Source organism: Herpailurus yagouaroundi, unplaced genomic scaffold (genome assembly GCF_014898765.1).
Source record: "Herpailurus yagouaroundi ecotype Mexico unplaced genomic scaffold, PumYag 28, whole genome shotgun sequence".
NCBI classification, from domain to species: Eukaryota; Metazoa; Chordata; class Mammalia; order Carnivora; family Felidae; genus Herpailurus; species Herpailurus yagouaroundi.
The window spans coordinates 36007784-36031755 of record NW_024412376.1 but is presented as its reverse complement, the minus strand read 5'-3'; the positions used below and the strand labels follow the sequence as shown (position 1 = coordinate 36031755).

The 23972-nt window shown below is 40.0% G+C and overlaps 1 protein-coding gene across 3 annotated transcripts in view; it reads right to left on the bottom strand.

Moving 5' to 3' along the window:
* Positions 1–23972, bottom strand: part of RNF175 (ring finger protein 175) — a 47637-nt gene that overhangs the window by 7769 nt on the left and 15896 nt on the right. For all 3 annotated transcript variants that reach the window (XM_040472008.1, XM_040472000.1, XM_040472018.1), the window contains exons 4-6: positions 11891–12045; positions 7016–7123; positions 4015–4135 (exon numbers count right to left, since the gene is read on the bottom strand). In XM_040472008.1, coding sequence (XP_040327942.1) covers positions 4015–4135; positions 7016–7123; positions 11891–12045 — 384 coding nt within the window. The remainder of the gene's footprint in view (positions 1–4014; positions 4136–7015; positions 7124–11890; positions 12046–23972) is intronic.

Below are 23972 nucleotides of genomic sequence, written 5' to 3'. Positions count from 1 at the left end.
TTTTTTTTTTTTTTTTTTTTTTTATTCCTTTCTATTTTGTACTCTTTGGAAGGAAATCATGAAGAACAGCCCATTCATAAGGAGGGGGAAGTTAAGCTCTACCTCAATATCAGTGAGTCTTCTCCAGAGAAAAGGAACTGATAGGGTGTGTATGTATGTGTATCTAGATGGGTGTTTGATCAAACAATTGAGCACCACAGCCTACCCAAGCTGACCCCCAAAAACATAACCAATAACCTTCTTAAGGTTGGAGTATCTACATAAATTATGTGGACTTCTGCATGAGAGATCTGTCTATTCTCCTCCATTCATTCATTTATTCATTCATTTATATCAACATAGACTCATGATATTTATTTTAAACATTTATTCATTTTTGAGTCAGAGACAGCATGAACAGGGGAGGGTCAGAGAGAGAGGGAGACACAGAATCGGAACCAGGCTCCAGGCTCTGAGCTGTCAGCACACAGAGCCCGACGCGGGGCTTGAACTCACAGACCGTGAGATCATGACCTGAGCCGAAGTCGGACGCTCAACCGACTGAGCCACCCAGGCGCCCCTCATGATATTTATTTTATACTTTGGGTTATAACCCAACTCTGCTGCTGCTACTATTGCTGCTACTACTACTACTACCATTACTACTACTACTACTACTACTACTATTACTACTACTTTTTTTTATTAAAAAAATTTTTTTTTCCCAACGTTTATTTATTTTTGGGACAGAGAGAGACAGAGCATGAACGGGCGAGGGGCAGAGAGAGAGGGAGACACAGAATCGGAAACAGGCTCCAGGCTCTGAGCCATCAGCCCAGAGCCCGACGCGGGGCTCAAACTCACGGACCACGAGATCGTGACCTGGCTGAAGTCGGACGCTTAACCGACTGCGCCACCCAGGCGCCCCTACTACTACTTTTACTACTACTGTCACTACTACTACGATGACTACTACTATTACTACTACTACTGTTACTGCTACTACAATGACTACTACTACTACCATTACTACTATTTGGTTGCACAGATTGTTCTAGTGTTTACCATTGGCAGCTTTTTCAGGTGGCTTCTGTGTCTCCTTGACTTATCTTCATAATTGTGGTGGGGTTTTTTGTTTGTTTGCTTGTTTTGAGCACTTCCTTAACTTCTGGCAGTACAAGGTACTCCGGGCTCATTTGTATATTCCCTGCCAAGACCTAGAATCAACCATTTCTCCAAGGAACCTTGGTTCCTTTTATTGTAGAATGGCATTAGAAAAGATATGGGCACTAGGTGTGCTCACTGCTACTGGGGTGTCATTGCTTCTGGGCTTCTTAGCTGACAGAGGAAGGAAATAGAGCTGTATATACTAACCTATGTGTATATCATAGCGATAGATGTTCCTATATGTATCCATCTATATTAAGACACATGTAATCTATATTATGCTAGACATGATCTCAGACTGATGTCTTTAACTCTTATCCTTTACTATATGGATCATTCTAGCCTTCTCTCCTTGAGTGTTAATAACCTTCTGAGGGTGAGAAACATAGCTCCTACTATGGATCATCCATTTACTGAGTTATTCAGTTGCGGAATACATGGATAGCAGTATCAGAATTGTGAACCCATAGCCCCGAGGGAAAACACTTTACAAACTAGAGTACAGTACTTATGTTCAGTTCCTTTGCTTTTAATCTTAGATCTCTATTCATTTCAAAGTTACTTAGGTCAGTGCTTTCTTCTCCTCCCTTCAGTGTGGTTATTTCATGCATTTGTAATACAGTTAGATTCTTCTGTCACAGTCTACATTCTGTCCTGGCATTCTCTCACATCCTAAATGATTTTTCGGATTTGTATACATTGTTTCACTCCTTCTGATACAAAGTACTATCGATTTTGACAAATGCATAGTGTCATGTATTTACGATTACAGTGTCATACAGAATAATTTCACTGCCCTAAAAAATTCCCTGTACTTCATCTATTCATCCCTGCTCACTCCCTAAACCCCTGGCAACCACTGATCTGTTTACCATCTCCATAGTTGTGCCCTTTCCAAAATGTCATATAAATGGAATTATATAACATGTACCCTTTTCTGACTGCCTTCTTTCAGTTAGCAACATGTATTTACAGTTCATCCATGTTTTTGCATGGCTTAATAGCTCATTCCTTTTCCTGAGGAGCTTTTAAAACAAAGCAGATGCACTGGCTCCACTCCCAGAGATTCTGACTTAATTAGTGTGGTGTGGGGCTTAGGCAGTGGTGTGAGAATGGAAATTGCTCCTCCTTTGCTTCCTCCTTACCTCTGTCACACACACACACACACACACACACACACACACACACACACTCCATCAGTTCAAGTCACTCGTGGCTGTGCCAATGGCTTGAAGCAGTGGGTTTTATATATTTGGTAGATGAAGTTAAGTTGACAGAGGATGACAAGAAGTTGAAGCCTGGTGGGGTGGGATCAGGTGAGAAGTCTCCAGAAAGTTGGCGCTTAAAAACTTGTCTTGTGAAGCTGAATCTCTTCTTCCTGGTCCACTGGAGAACAGAGGACACACAACTCTTCTCTCCCTCTCCTGTCCATAAATAAGTACAAGAGGCTTTGGGAAATTTTTAAGAAGTATGACTTCTGGCTTTTGCTGGAGGAACTAGGAGTGGAAATGCTCTCTCCTTTGCTCACCTTAAACATTATAAAAAAGGCAGTTGTCCCATAGATGACACATGGCAGGGGACTTCCAAAAGGTATCTTGTTCCAGCATTTCACCACAGAAGTCGGATTCCAGGCTATAGGAAAAGAGTAAGATAGAGCCTACGGAGATGGAGAAGGGCAGACTGGACAGGGATGAAGTCAAGGTCATGTCTACTTAGTCCTGCCCCATAAATGGAGAGAGAGAAGAACAGTCTGGAATTGCACTCCTCCCTTGCCATCCACAGTAGCTTTTCCATTTCATATCTGCTGTGTACCAAGAGGCCAGCAGAGGACAGAGACATAGAATTCCTGAAACCACTAGGTCATCCCAAAGCCCCTGGTTTGTGAGTTTTTACGAGATGCGCATGTGTCAGACATAGATGAGTGCTCCTAATATCTGAATATGAAATCCATCTAACCAGCAAGTATGTCCACTTGGAGTTTCAATCTTAAGAGAGTTTAAGAAAAAGCTATTAGGGATACTTTCTAAGTCCCAGAGACCAATATACAGTCAGAATATATTTAGCACAGTTTTTGTATCTCCGACTTCTTCTAATGCTATCTAATGATAACTGATCATTATGAGGAGTAATGATTGATTCTCAAGTGCTTTATGTGCATGAAATATGACTTTCTGTGTTAGGCACAGAATATAAAATTTAGTATAAAATATAAAATATAAAATTTTTTGTTGTTATTTAATTTTTAGTAATCTTTCAATGTGGGCAATTGGAGTATGCTAGAGATGGTTACTTCCAAATAATAATTATTTTTTTAATGTCTATTTATTTATTTATTTAGAGAGAGCATGCGTGCATGAGCGGGAGAGGGGCAGAGAGAGAGGGAGAATTCCAAGCAGGTTCCACGCTCAGTGCAGAGCTGGATGTGGGGCTTGATCTCATGATCTAGAGATCATGACTTGAGCCCATATCAAGAGTCAGTTGCTTAACCAACCGAGCCACACAGGTGCCCCCCAAATAATTATTTTATTTAAAAAGATGCCTCTGGGGGCACCTGGCTGGTTGTCAGTAGAGCATGCGACTCTTGATCTCAGGGTTGTGAGTTTGAGCCCCCACATTGGGCTAGAGATTATTTGAAAGTAAGTAAGTAAATAAATAAAACCTTATTTCCCAACAAATTTCTATAAATAGGAAGTATATTTTCTAATCAACTAGCAAAGATAATTTTTGATGCAAGGAGAATTAGGGAGCAGTTGGTCTGGGAGAACCAAAAAAAGACTTCTCTGTCTCCGAAAATGGATGCAAATGTGTAAGATGAGACCATTTCTCCATGCTCCATAAGTAGTTTCAGAGAATGAAAGCAACACTTACCCCTATAGTAGAAGCCATGTAATCCGAACAGATCTCTGCAAAATCTCTCCCCATTACGCCATAGTAGAGGCCATAGAATAAGGATACAATGCCAAAATCCATGGAATCTCTAGCCTTGATTCTATTGAAAATGACAGGGTAAGGAAATAAGAACGTGGTATATGAGGGGCTCGAGAAGGGTTGCAGCTTAGAAGAAATTTCCTGCCACAGTCTCGAACAGAAAGTTGGGAGTACTTTTTTTAACTGATTTTTTAGACTTTAATTGATTTTTTAAAGCCTCTTAAAGTCTCTAAATTCTCTTCAAATGTTACCACTCCATGGTAAGTAGGCGAAGTAATTCTTGAGAGGGTCTTTTAACTGGTGGTTTTGAAGCTGGGCTGTTCAAAGAAAGGCCTGCGCAGCTTGTAAAACTCCTCATCTCCCCCCTGCACCCCAGGCCAATTACATCAGACTCTCGGGGTGGAGCCTGTGCAGCAATATTTTTGGAAGCTCTCCAGACTCCAGGTGATTCCAGTGGGCAGCTAGCATTAAGAACTTCTTTAACGGAGTAGTGTTTCTCAGCCTTAAATATAGATTAGAATCACCTGGGGAGATTTAAGACTCTGCTGCTCTGGAGCTGTGATGTACGTGGCCTGGGGTGGGGTCTGCACAGCAGTGCTTTTTAGAAACTTCTCAGGTTGAGAATCCCTGCTATCAAGCTTAGATTTTACAGAATACTTTCAAATACTTCACTTGCCTAACAAATATTTGAGGTGGATATGATTAGCTACCTCATTTGCATTTGAAAAAATGGAGATTTAGAAAAAATGATTTGCTTAACATGACGATTGGTACAAAACAAAACCAGGGATCACACTTCAATTTTGAGGCCCTTTGCTACTATGCCATAGTGACTACGTGTCAATCAGAAAAAAAATATTTTGCAAGTTGCATCATATTTCAAATATAATAGGATTCCCCTGCATCCCATTTTAAAGAGAAACACTTCTTTAAAAAGTAATTAGCCCCTAATTTAATTTCTGAGTCTTAATCATTGCACATATGGTTTGTTATATCTCTCAACAGCTTCAAATATTAGCCCTGGGCCTGGGTAGATCTGACGGAGTCAGAAAGGGAGGGAGGAGTGGAGGAGAGCTGGTAGGTCGGTCCTGGAAACTTTTTCTAGTTGTTTCGTGCTCTGTGAATTTGAGGAGGAAATGGTCAAGGCAGAGAGTTTGTAGACTTAGAGGGTACAGCTCTTTTTGTGATGGGAACTGGGAATTCCAACGCAAGTGGTGGCTTTATCCTTTCAAGATTTGCCTGGGTATATTTGAGAATTGAGATAGTGGGGAGGAATGAAGATGATCTTCTCCCCATGTTCAGGGGAGGACTAGTTCCTTCCCAGCCTGAAGGGTTAAGTTCTTGCTATGCCTCGTTGTAGGAAAGGTCATGGTTAAGGAACTTATATCTTATGGAAAGTAGTCTTGGGACAACTGTAGGCTCAGTGATTTCATAAAATTCCTTATGAATATTTTTACATTCACTAAAATAAAGTTATATGGACAATATGCTGAAAAACAAAAGAAATCAGTGTCTTTCTATACACAGAATAATATATTAATCATAGATCTGTACAGTCACTTTCTATCCCTTTCCTGATAGAAAATGGTAAGAGCTCCTGCTGTGAAACTTTCATGAAATGCTCATAAAATCAGATTGCTACGTTGCCGTAGGAAGAGTCCTTCCTTTCAGAGCTGACACTCCATCCAATTGCCTGACCTATTTTATGAGTTGTTTGCCTTTTGATTTCTGGTAAGGTCCCAGAGGAACTTCAATGTGAGAGATATTCTGGGGAATTTTTATTTGAGCTGCTTTCCACAGCCTTGTGGTATGTCTTAAATTTCCTTTCCAGGCCACAGGTTGATTACACAGCCTTGGCTCTGCCCATGAGAACCTCGTCCACAGCACATCTCAGCAACCATTTTTTCAAGGAGCTCAGTTCTGAGTTATAATTATCCTGATTTCCTTGATTTCTCACAAGACTTTCTTGTTCTGTTATTTCCTTACCTCTCATTCAAGTTCTAAGCACTTAGTTTTGTCCTTTTCTGACTGTCCCCAGCAAAAGGGACTTCATAGGTACCAGAAACAAAATCCTAGAGCAGTGCTGATCCCGGCAATATAGAAATACAGATTGAAAAATGTCCTACTAGTCACATTAAAAAAAACCCATGAAATAATTTCACCAATACATCCCAAACACTGTATTTCAACATGTGGTCGATATAAAAATTATTTTCTCTTTTTATTTTTTTAACAGTATTTTTCAAACTTTGAAATCCAGTTTGTATCTTATAGTTCTAGAACATTTTATTTCATAGTTTAGATGCTCATAGTGACATGACCTATCGTATACTGCACTGGACAGCATAGTTCCAGAGGTTTTCAAGGAAGAAGATATATACAAGGAAATGACACTTCAGAATTTTATGGAGGGAAATTTGTAGTTCTATAAGAATTACTCTACCGCAAATGTAGGCCTGCTTTTAATGGTGATGTTCAAAATTTGCCTATCAGGTACAGATTTTTTTTTTAAAGTTTTTTGATGTTTTTATTTATTATTTTTGAGACACAGAGAAAGCATGAGCTGGGGAGGGGCAGACAGAGGGAGACAGGAACCGAAGCTGGCTTTGCACTGACAACAGAGACCCTGACGTGGGGCTCAAACCCACGAGCCTCGAGATCATGACCTGAATCAAAGTCAGACGCTTAGCCAACTGAGCCACCCAGGCGCCCCTCAAGTACAGATTTTCTTTAAAGCTTATAATTTTTTGAAAACTTTTTATTCTGTAGGGTTTCCTCTTATACTTTTCTAGTGGCATCTACTTTTCTAATGACATCTACTATAAACAATGTGTGTATGGAACATTGTAGGGCCAAATGATCCCCGATACAGAGAACTTGACCAGGTGAATATTGCAAGCAAGTGCTTGGAGATATTAATGTCTTAATTGGAGATACTTACTTGAAAAATAAATTGAATCCACACATTGTAAACATGATGGCCAAATAACCCACAACACCAAATGCATAGCTGAGTTTGTAGATTAGAAGAAACCATTTGTAGACCAATCTGTGGATGTAAAATGGGGAGAAATACAGAACATGATATTTTATCTTTTTCAAACATTGTTATAAGTCGGTTTTTAATTTCTAGAATTCTATTTATTATGTAATATAAAGAACATAAGTAGATTATATCAGCTAAACTCAATAATAATCTATGGTTTTAATATAATAACAACAAACTAAATAGTATGCACGTGCATACATATATTCATTGCAGTTTGTCTATGTTCCTCATGTTAGAGTGGTGTTCAGAGATGGTTTCTCCACCTGGAACCCTGCCTCCCCTACCCCTCCTCCCCTGCCCTAGGGTTAGCTTAGAGTGGTTTTGGCAGGAGTAGCTTAGAGTAAGCAAAAGATGAGCAGAGAAGTCAAGGCTGTGGGGCAGGGGGGAACCTCCTCCCCCAGGAGTGTTGCCTGCTACCGCTGCCTCTCCACCCCCCAGCCCAAGGACAGAGGTCCTCATTATCAGGCTCAGCCTCACCCCAACTCCTCTCCACTCACAGAGCCCCTCCCCTAGCCCTGGGATGGAATCACAAGTGTGCCACGGGCTGGTTTTCTCCTGCTATGTGGGTGGGTTCTTTGTGTATCCCAGCGCATACAGTGACCACTCTTAGCACCTTTCCTTCTTCCCACAGGGTCAGAGTAGAGAAATGGGAGATGGGGATTGAGGGCACAGGTGTAGATGATTTAGAAGGGACCTCCTTACCCTGCTTGTTTCCCTTATCCCTGGCAGTAAAAGCCCTTTGAAAACCTACAGAAAGGGCGACTGCTTCATGTCTGGGAGGATGTGGGAAGATTCATTCGTGGTGCCACAGGACAAGGTTCTGGCCGGTGGAACGAGAAGTGATGGGAGGAGAAGGAGCAGCTGGGGGACTGTCCTTGTGCCCAGAGAAAAGAAGGCGGTGGCTGGACTGCTGCTTCCAAGGGAGCTGGAGGGCAAGAGGCAGGCCGGCCTCTCAGCTCTCCCTCCACACTTTTCGGGAGCCAGGTTCCCGCCTTTATTGCACCAAATGCTTATTTTCTGTTTTTACTGATTTAATGTTTCAATGTTATTTTAAAAGATGCCCTGCTTCATTGAATTCCAGTCAGAAGGGGCCTGCTGAGGGGTGCCTGGGTGGGGCTCAGTCGGTTAAACATCGACTGGACTCTTGATCTCAGCTCAGGTCTTAATCCCAGGGTCTTGAATTCAAGCTGTCTTGAGCTCCGTGCTGGGCATGAAGAAAAAGAAAAGAGGGGGAAAAAAAAAAAAGGAGGGACCTTCTGAAACATGATGCTGTGAATGGGGTTTGTGGGCTGGCTTGAGAAACGACTTGTCATTACATCATTTTATGGTGGAAAGCTTCCCCACTTCAGGGCACTTGGTACCAGGGTTTTGTGGGCCACGCCTCCTCCTGCAGGTGTAGTCCCGCCCCATGGGGGAGGGATCGGCAGTGGGGAGTTCGGAGGGTCCAGAAACTCCGCACGGACGGCACGTGGTGGGTCAGGTCGCTCTGAGCCTAAGTCACCTCTAAAGGAGGGCAGGCGGGGCTTTGGGGATCTCTCTGCCACAGTGACTCTCGAGCCTGCCGGTCCTTCTAGGTTGCCAGTTCCTGGGAAGGCAGTTCGGATCACTGCTCAGCGCAGCCAGATGGAGGCGGAAGTTTACGTTGCTCCAAGAGGTGAGCATGGGAGGGGGGCCAGGTCCGAGAGGGCCTCCCCTTCTCCCCCACAGCACCCGCCAGCACCAGAGTCGGCTTCGGGAACTCCACACGTCCTGGACTTCTCGTACCTGCTCTGCCCCTACAGGGTCCCCTCGCAAGGTTGTGCCAGCATCACAGGTGTTTCAACTTTTTAACTGCAGGCCTTCTGTGTGTCATTAAGGCAAAACCTGCTGTTGGGAGCCAGGCGGGCGGGTGGTTCACACTCTGTCTGGTATTGGTATGATTCTGGGCTCCCCCTTCCCGTTACTGCCTGTGGGACTCTGGCCACCCTACTTAGGACTTCCTCCTATGATTGCCTCATTCATAGAGTGGGGGGATAGCACTAGCTCCTAAGGTAGTTCTGAAGATTATGTGAGATCATGTGTTAATGTTCAAAAGATCTGACACATTTAATGCTCAATATGCATATAATTATTACAGGTATGTTAGATTTTCCAAATCCCCCACCCCCAAATCCCCCTGCTTACGGGGAGTACAAGTTTCTAGAGCACTGGAGTCCAGAACTCCCTCGTTACTTAGATCACACTGGAAGGCAGAGAAACCAGGTTAGGAATTGTGTTTGTGCTTCAGAGCAGCCTCCAAAAGGAAAGCTCCGCCTGGAGTTGATGTGACCAAGCCCAGCTCTTTGTGGCGGTTTTTGAGCCTGAACTCTTTCAGGGTTTTTGAGCCTGAACCCTACTCTGTTACTCTGCCTCACAGCAAGGGCTTGGTATACTATGCGGGAGGAACACTGGTTTTTAAACTGCATTGGTTGGGGCGCCTGGGTGGCGCAGTCGGTTGAGCGTCCGACTTCAGCCAGGTCATGATCTCGCAGTCCGTGAGTTCGAGCCCCGCATCAGGCTCTGAGCTGATGGCTCGGAGCGTGGAGCCTGTTTCCGATTCTGTGTCTCCCTCTCTCTCTGCCCCTCCCCCGTTCATGCTCTGTCTCTCTCTGTCTCAAAAAAATAAATAAATGTTAAAACAAACAAACAAACAAACAAACTGCATTGGTGTGAGAGACCACTCCTCTTGGGTTTGCTTTTGCACCATGCCCGTTAGATCTGATCAGCTTAACTAGCCAGTAATGAAATCCTGTTTCCTAATGGAAAATAGCTAAGAAGTGACTTACCTATGATATGATCAAAGATCCATAAGGATCGTTAGGGCCTACTACCACTCATCAACAGGAGCTTCTTTATCCAGACTGCTTTTCTAGAAGAAATGGGGTCCTAATTAGCCTCTCCTATTGTTGTCTCTTCAAATGGTGGCTGTAGGTCTTTTTTTAAATGTTAGTGGAACGTGTTGTCTGTCAGGCTATGCTGGGGTCAGGGCTGTGCAGGCAGGAGAAGCTGAACTGTATGCCCTGTGGGCATGAGGAACAGAGGACAGGGGCCCCGCCATCTGAGACACATGAGCCATGGAGAGTAATGAGGGAGCATTTGGCTATTTCTTGTCATGAAGTTCCTCTGCATTGAATGCGCTCATGTGCACAGAAATACTGCGTTTAACTGGGGTAATTCATTCTACAGTGGAGAAGTGAACTGTTCTCTCTGAAATACAATATAGATTATATCCAGGGAATGAAAGCAAGTGCATTTTGGCTCATCCAAAATTTGGATCACTTTCACAAGTTTTAAATAACTTCCAATATTTTTTAAGAAGGAGGAAAGGTACCATATATCCATGTACAGATGGGTAAACCAGGCCATACAAAGGCTGTCTAAAGCCCCAAATCGGCCAGTTCAGGAGGTCTCCTACCACCACCTCAGAGCTCTTCCCAAATGGGATTAAATTAAAATATTAACCAGAATTCATGTATTTGAATATAAATTTTTAAATTTCATTTATTTATTTATTTATTTATTTATTTATTTATTTATTTATTTATAATAAACTCTACACCCAATATGGGGCTTGAACTCATGGCCATGACATCACTAACTGCATGCTCTTCCAACTGAGCCAGCCAGGCTCCCCTTGAATATCAATCTTTATCATTACATTGATTTATTTGACTTTTCTCACTGAATATTTTTTCTTCTCCAGAGTAGGAAAAGTTGATATCCGTCTCTCCCACTTTTTTTGAGGATTAAAAACAAACATCTGAATAGCTAAATAATCCTAAAAACATTTCACAGGAGCTTATGATTTGTTCTCCAACCAAGATCAAAATGTGACATTGTCTTATTGCCATGTAATGCCTTACACATTTTCTCTCTATCCCATTTCAGTTTTATCTAGATTTAGATTCAGATCTTATCTGCAGAACAAGGAGAGCGAAAGCAAATTTGTGGGCACATTATGAGATTATAAGCACTTTGGAATGATTTGTGGACAATATAATGGAATTATAGAAGAGGTTGGCAATGGTAGTTAAGATAAGCATTGGAATATTAAAGCCTCATTTGTTATGAGAGGAGTAAGTTGGCCATTACTTATGATTTACCCGAAATAAAATACATATATAGTTGTTAGAAATACAAACATCTAACTCTTGCTCTATTATAAAATGTGTGTGACACAACTTATGATGGAATCATACAAAATGCTGAGCTAAAAATAAATATGCAAATAGTGTTCTAGAAAGTTAAAAAAATTTTTTTAATGTTTATTTAGTTTCGAGGAAGAGAAAGAGAGACAGAGTGTGACAGGGGGAAGGGGCAGAGAGAGGGGGAGACACAGAATCCGAAGCAGGCTCCAGGCTCTGAACTATCAGCACAGAGCCCCACACAGGGTTTGAACTCACAGACTGACAGATCATGACCTGCGCCGAAGTTGGACGCTTAAGTTGGATGTTTAACGGATGGAGCCACCCAGGCGCCCCTTTGTTCTAGAAAGTTTAAACCATAGTTTGGCTTCTCTTTCTTCTGGCTGTCATTAGTATCTGAAGTAATAGATTTTACAGGTATGTCCAAATCGCCATTAAACAATGAGCATAAACAGTGGTATAGCTAATCTCCAAATAGTTTTGCTACTGAAGGGCAAAAAAAAGTGTGATGCCCCCTCCCCCATCCGGGAAAATGGAATTAAAGTATACTTCTTAATGTTTATAATAAAGAGGGTGTCAGGGAAGGAACGAGTGGGATACATACCTTGGTGTTCTCCCTGAGAGGGGTTTTCGGGTAGCTCTGAAGAGGACGTAACTGGTAATAACTGAGAACATTCCCCACATAGACAGAAACCGCCACCAGTAAAGTTTTATCGTGAAATACAGAGGGACAACCCACATCTGCAACAGTGTCACCAGCTGTCAGAAAAAATGAACAGAAAGTCTCTTTCAATGATTGAGGGCCCAGAATATCATGTCCACTATTAAATGATTCAGAAGCTACTCTGGGGGAAACCACTGTCACCATCTGGTCTATAACATGCAACTGGGTCACCATCCAGCTGTAAGCTCTTCTATACATGCTAAGTTTTGGAAGGAATTAGTATGGTGGTCTGAAAATTCAAATGGGAAATCATCCAAAACATTCATTTTTCTTTTACCTCTTTTCTCCGGGATAGTTCAGATGAAAGCAACTTTGGGCTTCAAAAGCGGTGTGGTTTTGGACAAGTGAGCCTCACTTTTGTTGTAAAATTAGGGATAACAATGCCTGCCCTTCTTGCTTACGCTGAGGTGGGGATCAAATGAGACCATGGATGGGAAAGTGCTCTGGAAACAGTACTGTAATATATGGAGCCAAGGGTCTGTTGTTGCTATCATGTACACGTGTGCAAATACATGGTGACATCAAAGGGAGGAAGTGGCATCACAGCAGCTTCTGGGACCTCTTCTGCCTGCTTCCCAGTGCACTCTGCAGGGTGAACCTTGGAGTCCCAACTGTGGGGCCCCCTCACCCTTGACTATTGGATTTGCAGCCCACCTTTTGCTTCTTGTCTTTCCTTTGCTTTTGTTTTGCCTTTTCCAGGCAAGCCAAGGTGGGGATCAAACTCTTCCCTATTCATCTGTGTGTAACTCCTTCGTGGCCTGTACCACCGACCTGAGTCCAAGTCACCTTCAGAGGGTTCTTTAAGTCGGCTGGCCCTACTCTCATGTGGCAGGAAGCAGGGTAGACTGAGCTGATGGGTTGTGAGTCAACAAGTTGATATGGTTACCATAGTGATGCTCCCATTCTTTAGACCAGGCTTAATATGCCAGCTATTACCTCTCTTGTGAAAAGACAGCCAGCAATAACCTCTGGTCTTATGTTTTAGCACATGCAGACTAACCCCCTATTACTTGCTCAGCACCAAAGTAAGAGAGGGATGGCAAAGAGGTTTTGTCTCAGGTGTGGACTTGAATTGGCAGTGGCCCCTGGCAATGCTCTGTTGAGGAGCATTCTGAGCCTGGGTCCTGGGGTAGTGGAGAGAGCATCATGATTGCTTAGTTATGTCTGCCAGTGGTGTGGAAGCAGTTGTTAGGGCATGTATTTCGTGTATTTTTCATCTGAGTATAACAAAGACTGATGTTATTGATTTGCCTTTTTCTTTCTTTCTTTCTCTTTCTTTCTTTCTTTCTTTCTTTCTTTCTTTCTTTTTCTTTCTTTCTCTCTTTTCCTTCCTTCCCTCCTTCCTTCCTTCCTTCATCTTTCTTTCTTTTCTTTCTCTTCTTTCTTTTCTTTCTTTCCTTCCTTTTCTTTCTTTCTTTCTTTCTTTCTTTCTTTCTTTCTTTCTTTCCTTCCTTCCTTCCTTCCTTCCTTCCTTCCTTCCTTCCTTCCTTCCTTCTACTTCATCTTTGTGATAAAAGGGGGCAGCTGAGGAACAAAAGCCTATGGATATAATTTTGGGTCCTTTAATAAGGTCTTGGTCATAATAGCCTTAAGGTCATAACCAAAATTATTTGATAAGACTTCAAGATGTGCATGAAAAAGACAAGGCCATAGCCGTTCCTCTTTCCACATCAAATAAGAAGACATTTCCAAGGTTTTTCATTTTTTTTATTGCTTCATCCCCATAAATGAACTGATATGAAGTCTTCTGACAGTTGCTCTAAATCTTTGGGAGAACACGAGAGTTGTTATAAAACATGCATTTGAACAAAAATACACATGGAGCCAATCTAAGGTGATTGTCTGGAGAGTGTGGGAGGAAAAATACCCTATAACCTCCCTTTTTTGTTTTCAAATTCCTGGCAGTACTTTCAAGGAATAGTATTTTTTTTTTTTTAAGTTTATTTAATTTTGAGGAAGAGAGTGTATGGGTGCGCAGTGGGGGAGGGGCAGAGAGATAGGGAGAGAGAATCCCAGGCAAGCTCCATGCTGTCAGCACAGAGTCAGGGAAGAGTATTCTTTACTCTTGCCTAAATTAGTCAGATACAAACGTGCCTTGATTCATTGAGCTTCGCGGATACCATGTTTTTACAAATTGAACGTCTGTGGCAACCTATGTCCAGCGCACCCATCACGCCATTTTTCCAACAGCATTTGCTCACTTTGTGTCTCTGTGTCATATTTTGGTAATCCTGGCAATATTTCAAGCCTTTTCATTATTATTATATTTGCTACAGTGATCTGTGATCCGTGATTGCAATTCACTGAAAGCTCAGGTGATGGTTAGTATTTTTTTTTAGCAATATTTTCTAATTAAGGTAAGTACATTGTTTTTTAGACATGAGGTGATTACACACTTAATAGACTACTGTATACTGTGAATGTAACTGTGATTTGCACTGGAACACCAAAAAGTTCATTCGACTCTCTTTATTGTGATACTTGCTTTATTGTGGTGGTCTGGAACTGAACCCACGTTATCTCAAGGGTATGCTTTTAATTGCTTTAATTTTCCATCCTACCTTGTGAGTGTGGTTATAGCTAATATGTGAGTTAGCACCTTTATTTATGAAATCAAGATAAATATATATCCAAACAGGACAAACAGCTTTACTTAAGGAAGTAGAATACTGTTCCTGAGGACCAGAGACCACATAGTAGGTAGTTAAGACTCCATTTGTGTCTACTTTAGCACTCAGCATTAGCAACTCTGACCCTCTGCTATTGCTAATAAAGGTGTACAGCCCCTTAAAAGAAAATCACACCAGAATTTTGGTCATTTATTTCCCATAGCTGATTTTGGAGATAGCAATCTATGATAAGTGATATGTTTTCTGACTTTTTTAGTTCATTATCTCTGATATTAAAAAAGGAAACAAAAAGGGCACCTGGGTGGCTCAGTCGGTTGAGCACCTGACTCTTGAAATGGGCTCAGGTCATGATCTCACAGTTCGTGGAATCAAGCCCCACGTCAGGCTCTGTGTTGACATCATTGGGCCTGCTTCAGATCCTCTCTTTCCCTCTCTCTCTCTGCCCCTTCCCTGCTTGTGCACACACATGCTTTCTCTCAAAGTAAATAAATAAACATGAAAAAAAAAAAAAAGGAAACAGACATGAACTTCATCTTGCAAAACCTGATCATCGATCTTTTGCATTTTTCATCTTTCTGTTTGAACAATTTGATTCATCTTTACATTTCCCCATAAAAATACTGAAATTTTTTGTAATAGTAAGAGTCAGTTCATTTTAATTCAGCAAAACTGCCATGCTCCTATTTTTATACTTTAGATCATAAGCTAAAATTGACAAGACTAATCCATTTCCTCAAATCCATGGAGTTATTACAATCTATAATATTTTGGAGCAATGATTGGATTATATTTTTATAATACTAGGTCTCATTGTGGAGCTATAAAAGTACAACCCATTTCTAGATGATCCCAAATTTCTCTTACTTGATGCCTGGGTTTAATTAGCAGTGCATAGCAATGTCAAATGTACAGACATCCCACTTCTTAAAAATAGGCCTTAGAGGTCAGAAACAAAGGGAAAGCAAAAGAACATTATAACATATCAGGTATGAAAATATTTGATTTCTTAACTAAGTGTATACCCAATGCCATATTTTCTCAACATGTAAGGGGAAAGGTCAGAAATTTGCATTATGAATTCAATTAATTCTATGAGGAGTCATTTTGAAATGAGGGCCACATTTCATATCAATTTAAAAGGTTATCAATTTCCAGAGCAGTTAAAACTTCTCATTTTTAATAGCAACTGCCACATATGAAATGTAGGAATTTGGTGCCTCATAAATAAACACACGAAATATGTGAAATCGAGGTGTATGCATGCGAGAGGAGGCCTGGCAGCTGGGACACATTAATAATGCCAGAGGGGTCACCATCTGGGCATGTGCATATAAAACACATCTGCATTGCTGGCGAAGGGCAGCCTGTGCATCTGTATCACATCACCAAACGTTCTCCCCACCCACACATCGTGGCAGAAGGAATTTCCTGACGAATCACATGCTGCACAAAGGTACCATGTTTTTTTCTTGTATCTATGCACATAAGGAACCTGAAAAGAACAGCAAATCAAGTCAAAACAAAGGTATCTTTTTATTTGCCTAATTATACAGAATGATGAATGGATCACACAACATGAGAGAGGGAGAGAGGGAGAAGGAGGTGGGAGGGAGGGAGGAAGTTATGTGATGCTCATTTCCTTTGCACTGCAAATCCCAAAGTGTTTGCAGCCATTTGTACATGTGTCTGTGTGTGTTTGTATAGGTGGAGGTGGAGCAGGAGCAGGGAGATGCCAGAGGTCAGCAGGAAATTCCCATGTAAATAAAGGACTCCAGGAAGTACTGTTGCTATGATTAGCACACAGGCAGTGAAGGGAAGTATGGATATAAACAAGTAAACGTTGGGAACTTTGGCATGTGGAGGGCTATTAGAAATTCACTTGGTCCTTATTTCTAGTTCCAAATCAATTCAGACTGTTGATTTTGCTCTTTGAATTCTTAAAGGAGATTGTGCCATGCAGTGTTAGGTATGTATGTGACTATGCATGTATTTGTGTGTTGCCTCACTTTAAAAAGATCTGAGCGGGCCTAAGGCTTTACTGGTACAGTAATATGTTCTAGTGTTTCACGGCTATTAATAGGCAGGAAGTTGATTTAAATAGAGCAATGTTTCAATCTGTAGCAAATTATTTGCCTGTGTGTTGAGGCAAGTTAACAGTGTGCCTGAAACCCAAATTCTTTGTATGTAGTCATCAGGCCTTCTCTTGATTTGAAGGGAGGTAAAAGGAATCTTTTTTGGCACCTTCCCCCCATTTCCTTCAGATATGAGAAATAGGGATATATCAAAGAAGGTGGAGAGGCCGGTGTTGAATGAAATTTTATTTTTTTAATTAAATTCTGTTTAAAAATGCTGTTAAAAGCGTTTGGAAATAATTTCGTTTTGAAGCTCTGCCATGTCTACAACATATCAACAGCATCAGTTGAAAAGAGAAAAATTCAAATATCCAGATGCTCTGTCTATATTTTACTAACCATATGACTATTTGGGAACACCCAGGTATTTAGTAGTAGTCCGAACAAAATAAGAATTTTCCACTTTCTGTCTATTTTCTCTCTTCACTTTTTGACATCACCTTGGAGCAGGTGATGTTATATTTTCAGACTTTGTTTTCTAAATAACATGGCTCCTTTGCTTTAGGTATTTATAATAAGCCGCTCTGATGTCCACAGCTCCTACAGACCACGGAACAGAATCTAAGATTAAATGATCACTTCAGAATATAGACATATTTGTTAAAAGCTGTACTCTGAAAATATCTTGAGCTTTTGGATTAGTGCCCTCACCTCTGAAGCACATGATCCAAAATATGCATGCAATAATGTGAAAATAGGGGCGCCTGGGTGGCTCAGCTGGTTAAGCATCCGACTTCGGCTCAGGCCATGATCTCAAGGTTCATGGGGGGTTGAGCCCCACATCGGGTTCTGCACTGACAGTATGGACCCTGCTTGTGATGCTCTCTGTCTCCCTTTCTCTCTGCCCCTCCCCTGTGCTCTCTCTCTCTTTCACCCTCTAAAAAATAAATAAAAACTTAAAAAAATGAAATAAAGTGAAAATAATGCTATTTTATATATAATATATAATACCCTCAGGGTGTAAATAAATAAGTAAACTGGCTCCCACCTTCTGCCATCTATGTACTTAATTGTTCCATCCCAGTAACATACAGAGCAATATCAGAATTGTTAACCTGCACTCCCATAGGACAGTTTTACCAACTAGGTACAGTGCTCATTTACAGTGTCTATTGCCTTAATCTTACAGATTCCTCTGATTTCCAAAGGTATGTAGCATCTGATTCTTCAGATGCTGATTTCATCAGTGAAACCATCTGGGCTTGGAGCTTTCTTTGGTAGAAAGATATTAATTATTGGCTGAATTAAAAAATAGATATAGGCCAGAGGCAGGATATATGGGGTAACTTAAATGGGTAAAGCTAGTCAAAGGGTACAAACTTCCAAACTTCTAGTTATAAGATAAAGAAGTCTTGGGGATGTAATATACATTATGGTCACTATAGTTAACAATAATGTGTTGTATATTTGAAAGTTGCTAAGACAGAAAATCTTGAAAGTTCTCATCACACACGCAAAATTATAACCATGTGTGGTGATGATGGATGTTAACTAAACTCACTGTGGTAATAATTTCACATCATATGCATAAATCAAATCATTATATTGTACACCTAAAATTAATGCAGTGTTACATATCAATTATATCTGAATAAAAAATAGAAATAGGCCTATTCAGGTTATTTATTTCTCCTTTTTTGAGTTTTGATATAGTTTGTGTCTTTCAAAGAATTAGTCTATTTCATTATGGTTATCCAGATTTGTGGACATAATATTCCTATTTTCTTTTTATGTCCATAGGATCAATAATGATGTCCCCTCTTTCTTTTCTGATATAGGAATTTGTGTCCTCTTATTTTTTTGGTTAGCTGGCTAGAGCTTTATAAACTTTACTGATCTTTTTCAAAAAAGTTTCTCAGTTTTTGGTTTCACTGAGTTTCTCTATTGATTTACTGTTTTTTAATTTAATTGCTTTCTGCCCTAATTTTTAAAATTACTTTTCCTCTGATTGCTGTAAATTTAAATTACTCCTTTCCCTAGTTTCCTAAAGTAGGTGCTTAATTTACTGATTTTAGATCTTTCTTCTTTTCTAATATATGCATTCAATGCTATAAAATTTCCCTCTAAGCATTGCCTTTCCTGCATCCCGCAAATTTTGATATGTTGTATTTTCATTTTCACTTAGTTCAACTAATTTTTTAGTTTCTCTTAAGTACTTCTCTTTGACTCATGTGCTATTTAATCTCTAAATATTTTGGGATTTTGTTCAACTATCTTTCTGTTATGGATTTCTAATTTAATTTTTGTGGTCTGAGAGCATACTTTGTATAATTTCAATTTTTTAAAAAAATTTTTGGTGTGTTTTAGGCCCTGAATGTGGTCTATGTTGGAGAATGATCTATGTGAGCCTAAGAAGAATGTGCACTCTTCTGTTGTTAGATGTATTCTATAAACATCAATTAGTGCAGGTTGATGAATGGTGCTGTTCAGGTCAACTCTATCCTTACTAATATTCTGCTTTCTTGATCTATCAACTACTGAAGGAGGGTGTTGAAATCTCTAACTAAACAATGGATTTGTCCATTTCTCCTTGTAGTTCAATCAGTTTTTGCCTTGTATATGTTGATGCTTCCTGTTAGGCATATACACGTTAAGAATCGTTATGTCCTTTTGGGGGGGGTCTCGGTGGCTCAGTCAGTTAGCATCAGAGTCCCAATTTTGGCTCAGGGCATGATCTCATGGTCATGAACTCATGCTTGTGAGATTAAGCCCCACATTGAGCCCAAGTCAGGCTCCACTATGGGTGTGAAGCCTCCTTAAGATTCTCTCTCTGCCCCTCCCCTACTTATACTCTCTCTAAAAAAAAAAAAAAAAAAAAAAAAAAAAAAGAGTTGTTATGTCCTTTTAAATAACTGAATCTTGGGGCGCATGGGTGGCTCAGTCGGCTGAGCCTCCGACTTTGGCTCAGGTCATGATGTCATTGTTTGTGAGTTCGAGCTCCATGTTGGGCTCTGTGCTCACAGCTCAGAGCCTAGAGCCTGCTTAAGATTCTGTCCCCCTCTCTCTGCCCCTCCTCCACTTGCGCTCTCTTCCTCTCTCTCAAAAATAAACATCAAAAAAAAATTTAAATAACTGAATCTTTTGTCATTATGTAATGCCTCTTTTTCTCCCTGATAATTACATCTTTATTCTTATAAGTGGAGTTTTTTGTCAACAACATATAATTGCGTCTTGTTTTTTGTTTTGTTTTGTTTTTTATTCATGGTGACAATCTCTGTCTTTTAATTGGTGTATTTAGACCATTCATATTTGATTACTGATATAGTTGGATTAATATCTACCACATTTGTAACTTCTCTGTTGCATAGTGTTTGTTTCTTTTCCTCTCTGCCTTCTTCCTTTTTTAGACTCTTTGGCTTTAAGTGAGAATTTTATGATTCTATTTTCTCTACTCTATTAGTATATTAATTATATATTTTTTCATTTTTTTATGTTTTTGGTAAGGCTTCTGGTCAATAGTAGGCTATTAGTAGTTATGGTCTTGGAAAGTCAAAAGTTATATGCAGGTTTTCAACTGTGTGTGTGGGGGGGGTGGGGGGGGTGGGCAGCATCCCTAACCCTCCTGTTGTTCAAGGGTCAACTGTAGATTGTTACTATTACTGCTTTGAATGAAGAGTTATCTATTAGGTTAAGAATCAGAAAGAAAAGGATTTATTTTATCTTCATTTACTCCTTCTCTGACACTCTTCCATTATCTATGTAGACTTGAGTTTCTGACCTATACAATTTTCCTTCTTTCTGAAGAACTTCTTTTAACATTTCTTGTAGGTCATGTCTCCTGGTGATGAATTCCCTAATCTTTTTGTTTGAGAGAGAAAGTATTTCACTTTCACTTTTGAAGGATAATTTCTCTGGATTTAGAATTCTAGATTGGTGGATTTTTCTTTGAATGCTTTAAATATTTCACTCTATTCTTTTCTTGCATATATGGTTTAAGAAGAAGAATCTGATGAAATTCTTGTTCCTCAGTAGGTAGGGTGTTTTTCTCCCTCTGGCTGTTTTTGAATTTTCCCTTTGTCTTTCTGCAGTATGAATTTGATATGTCCAGGTATAGATTTCTTGGTATTTGTTCTGCTTCTTCTCTGAGTGTCTTAGGTCTGTGGTTTGGTGTTTGTCATTAATTAAACAAAAATTCTTGACCGTTAGCCCTTCAAATATTTCTTCAGCAGCTTTATTTCTTTCTTCATTTTGGTATTCCAATATGTGTATATTATGTTTTTTGAAATTGTTCTATGGTTCTTGAATATTCTTGTTTTTTTAAATTCTTTTTTTCTCTTTGCATTTCAATAATATTATTGAATTTTATTGAATATTGAATTATTGAATATTATTATTATATTCAATAATATTATCTTCAAGCTCACTGATTCTTTTCTCAACCACATGTACTTTATTGATAAGCCTACTGAAGGCATTTTTCATTTCTGTTTCAGTTTTCTTTTTACTTTAAGAATTTATTTTTTTCATGGACTTTCCACCTCTTTGCTTGCATCACTTATCTGTTCTTGCATGTTACCTACTTTTTCCATTAGAGCTCTTAGCATCTTAACCATAGTTACTTTAAATTCCTAGTGTGATGATTCCCAAATCACTGCAATGTCTGGGTCCGGTTCTGATGCTTGCTTTGTCTCTTCAGACTGTTTCATTCTCCTTTTAGCATGACTTTTAAATTTTGGTTGAAAGGCAAACATAATGTGTGGGGTAAAAGAACTGAGATAAATAAATCTTTTGTGTTAATTTGCCTGGGGGTTGGGCTGTGATTAATGTTTGCTGTAGGTATCAGAGGCTTGGATTTCCACTAGTATACTTGTTTCTCTCTCTCTCTGTCTTTGAGCTTCCATCAAAACTCCTTCTTGTATAGCCTCTGAGGCTTGCAGCTCTTTCAGCTATAATCCACTGTTATACTGGACACCTGCGATGTGGTGGTAAGGCAGGCGGACAGTGCAGGTATTCTATTCTGTGATTAAGTCTCAGTGCTTTTGTGGGCCTCTGTCTCTGTGCCACGATCTTTACAAGTGTCTTTAAACTTTTAGTTTTTCCTTTGGATGAGACAGGAAGGCTAGAGGGGGCTGGAGTGGGTAATTTCTCTTCCCCCATACTGGAGAAGGCTCTGATTTCCATTGCTGTGTCTCTGTGATGGAGAACACTGTGGGTCTAGTTCAGAATGATTACTTTTCCCCTCCCTCGGCCAGAAGCACAAAGGTTTTTTTTTGTTGTTGTTGTTTGTTTGTTTGTTTGTTTGTTTTCCCCCTTGGCACTACACCATGGGAATCTGGTGGCGTTCCTGGAGCTGGAAACCTAAAATACTATGAGGAAGTCCCTAAGACTGTGGCCGCCAACAGTTTCTCTCTCACACTAGTCTAAACTCCACTTCCAGCAATTCTTTGAAGTCACTCCTTACGTGTTTCTAACCATTGTGCGGCTCTTGGAGCTTCTGCTCCCAGTCAGGAGATCTCCACTGTGATTCCCTGCATTCCCCCGTCTTTCCAGATTTTGGCTGGTGGTTTTCCCACTAACCTTAATTCTCTGATAGATCCGAGAAAACTTATTGACGTTCAGTCTGTCTAGGTGTTTCTTGTGGTAAGATGGGGGTGATGACTTTCAAGCTTTTTACCTGTCAGAGCTACAACCAAAACTCATTCCTATTTTTAAAAATTCCATCACTTGAAATATCAGGAAATGGAGGCTCACTGTGGTTAAATGCGTGGCTGAATTCTTGTAACTAACTCCTAAGCAGGTACTCTTCCCTTTACCATCCTGCCTCTGGTTGCTATTAACACATCTCACAAAACCAGCCTGGGGAACAGTGTGTGGGCAAAGCATATGGCAGAGCAGAGGGTGTGGCAGGAGAAGCAGGTGCACTGCTTTGGAAAAAAACAATACATTGAGATCTTGTAACAGAGAGTGCACATTAACAGCTGAGTATTAGCTTTAGGTTTACAAAAGGGTTCAGAAAAGGATTCTTTTATTAATAAACTGCTTTCACTGTGTGTGATTGAAAATTTTAAACTATTATATATTATATCAATATCTTTTGAATGCATTCAGAGTTCAACTCATGGTACTGAACACTCACTACGTATCAGTCACTGTGCTAGAAGTTCTCAGGGGGAAATGTTTTTGAATTCTAGTAACTTTGGAGATAGGTTCCCACCTTCAGTGTTTCCATTTTGCAGATTAGGAAAGCATGGTGCAGAGAATATTTAAGGAGCTTATCCTTGACATGAAAAAAAAACCCCAAAAAACTAGTGAGGTTGGATTCTAGTCTCCACTCTGCAACTAGTTAGTTATATAACCCTGACTGAGTTTTTTAATTCCTCTGAACTGTATTTCACAAAGGGGATAAAAAATAATTGTCTTCTGGAGTAATTTAGATAATGTATAAAAAAACACTTATCACAACTTAATAATAACTAATTTATATGTAAATATTTATATATAGTAATTTATATACAAATCTGTTACTATAGGAATTATAATTAAAATGTTATAAATAATAATGTTACTAATAAACTGATAGAGATTATAAAATTGAATAATAGAAATAAACTGTATTATATGGCCCCTCGTAGAAAAGAGGCAAGAACTTCATGAATCTTATAAATATGTTCAAAACTCTCTGTAGTTCTGCTAGATGTCACATGATCTTAGATGCCAAGAGAAACAATGTAAAAGTTAGGTTTTCCCTGGATGATAAGGCTGTTCAATTCAACATTTGTGGAAACATGTCCTTATCAAATTCCATCCCAAAGATGTTAAATTGAGGGGTGCCTGGATGACTCAGTCAGTTGAGTGTCCAACTCTTCTTGATTTCAGCTCACGTCATGATCTCATAGTTTCGTGAGTTGGAGCCCCACATCGGGCTCTGCACTGGCAGCTCAGAGGCCTGCCTGGGACTCTCCCTCTCTCTCTCTGCCCCTCCCCCATTCTCTCTGTCTCTGTCAAAATAAATAAAAATAAACTTTCAAAACAAAAGATGTTAAATTGAAGAGTATGTCAGGTGCAGGGTTTTTTTGATACAGTTCATGCAGAGTACAATAAGAAAGCTGGAAACTAGTGCTGGAATCAGCTATTATTGCTCTGGAAACCATTTCCAAATTCAATGGTTACAGATTTCACCACGAGTTCCTGAAATGGCTGTGTTCTGATGACTGGCTCTGGCAGTGAACTCTTTAGAAGAAATGCAAAGTATGGGGCAAA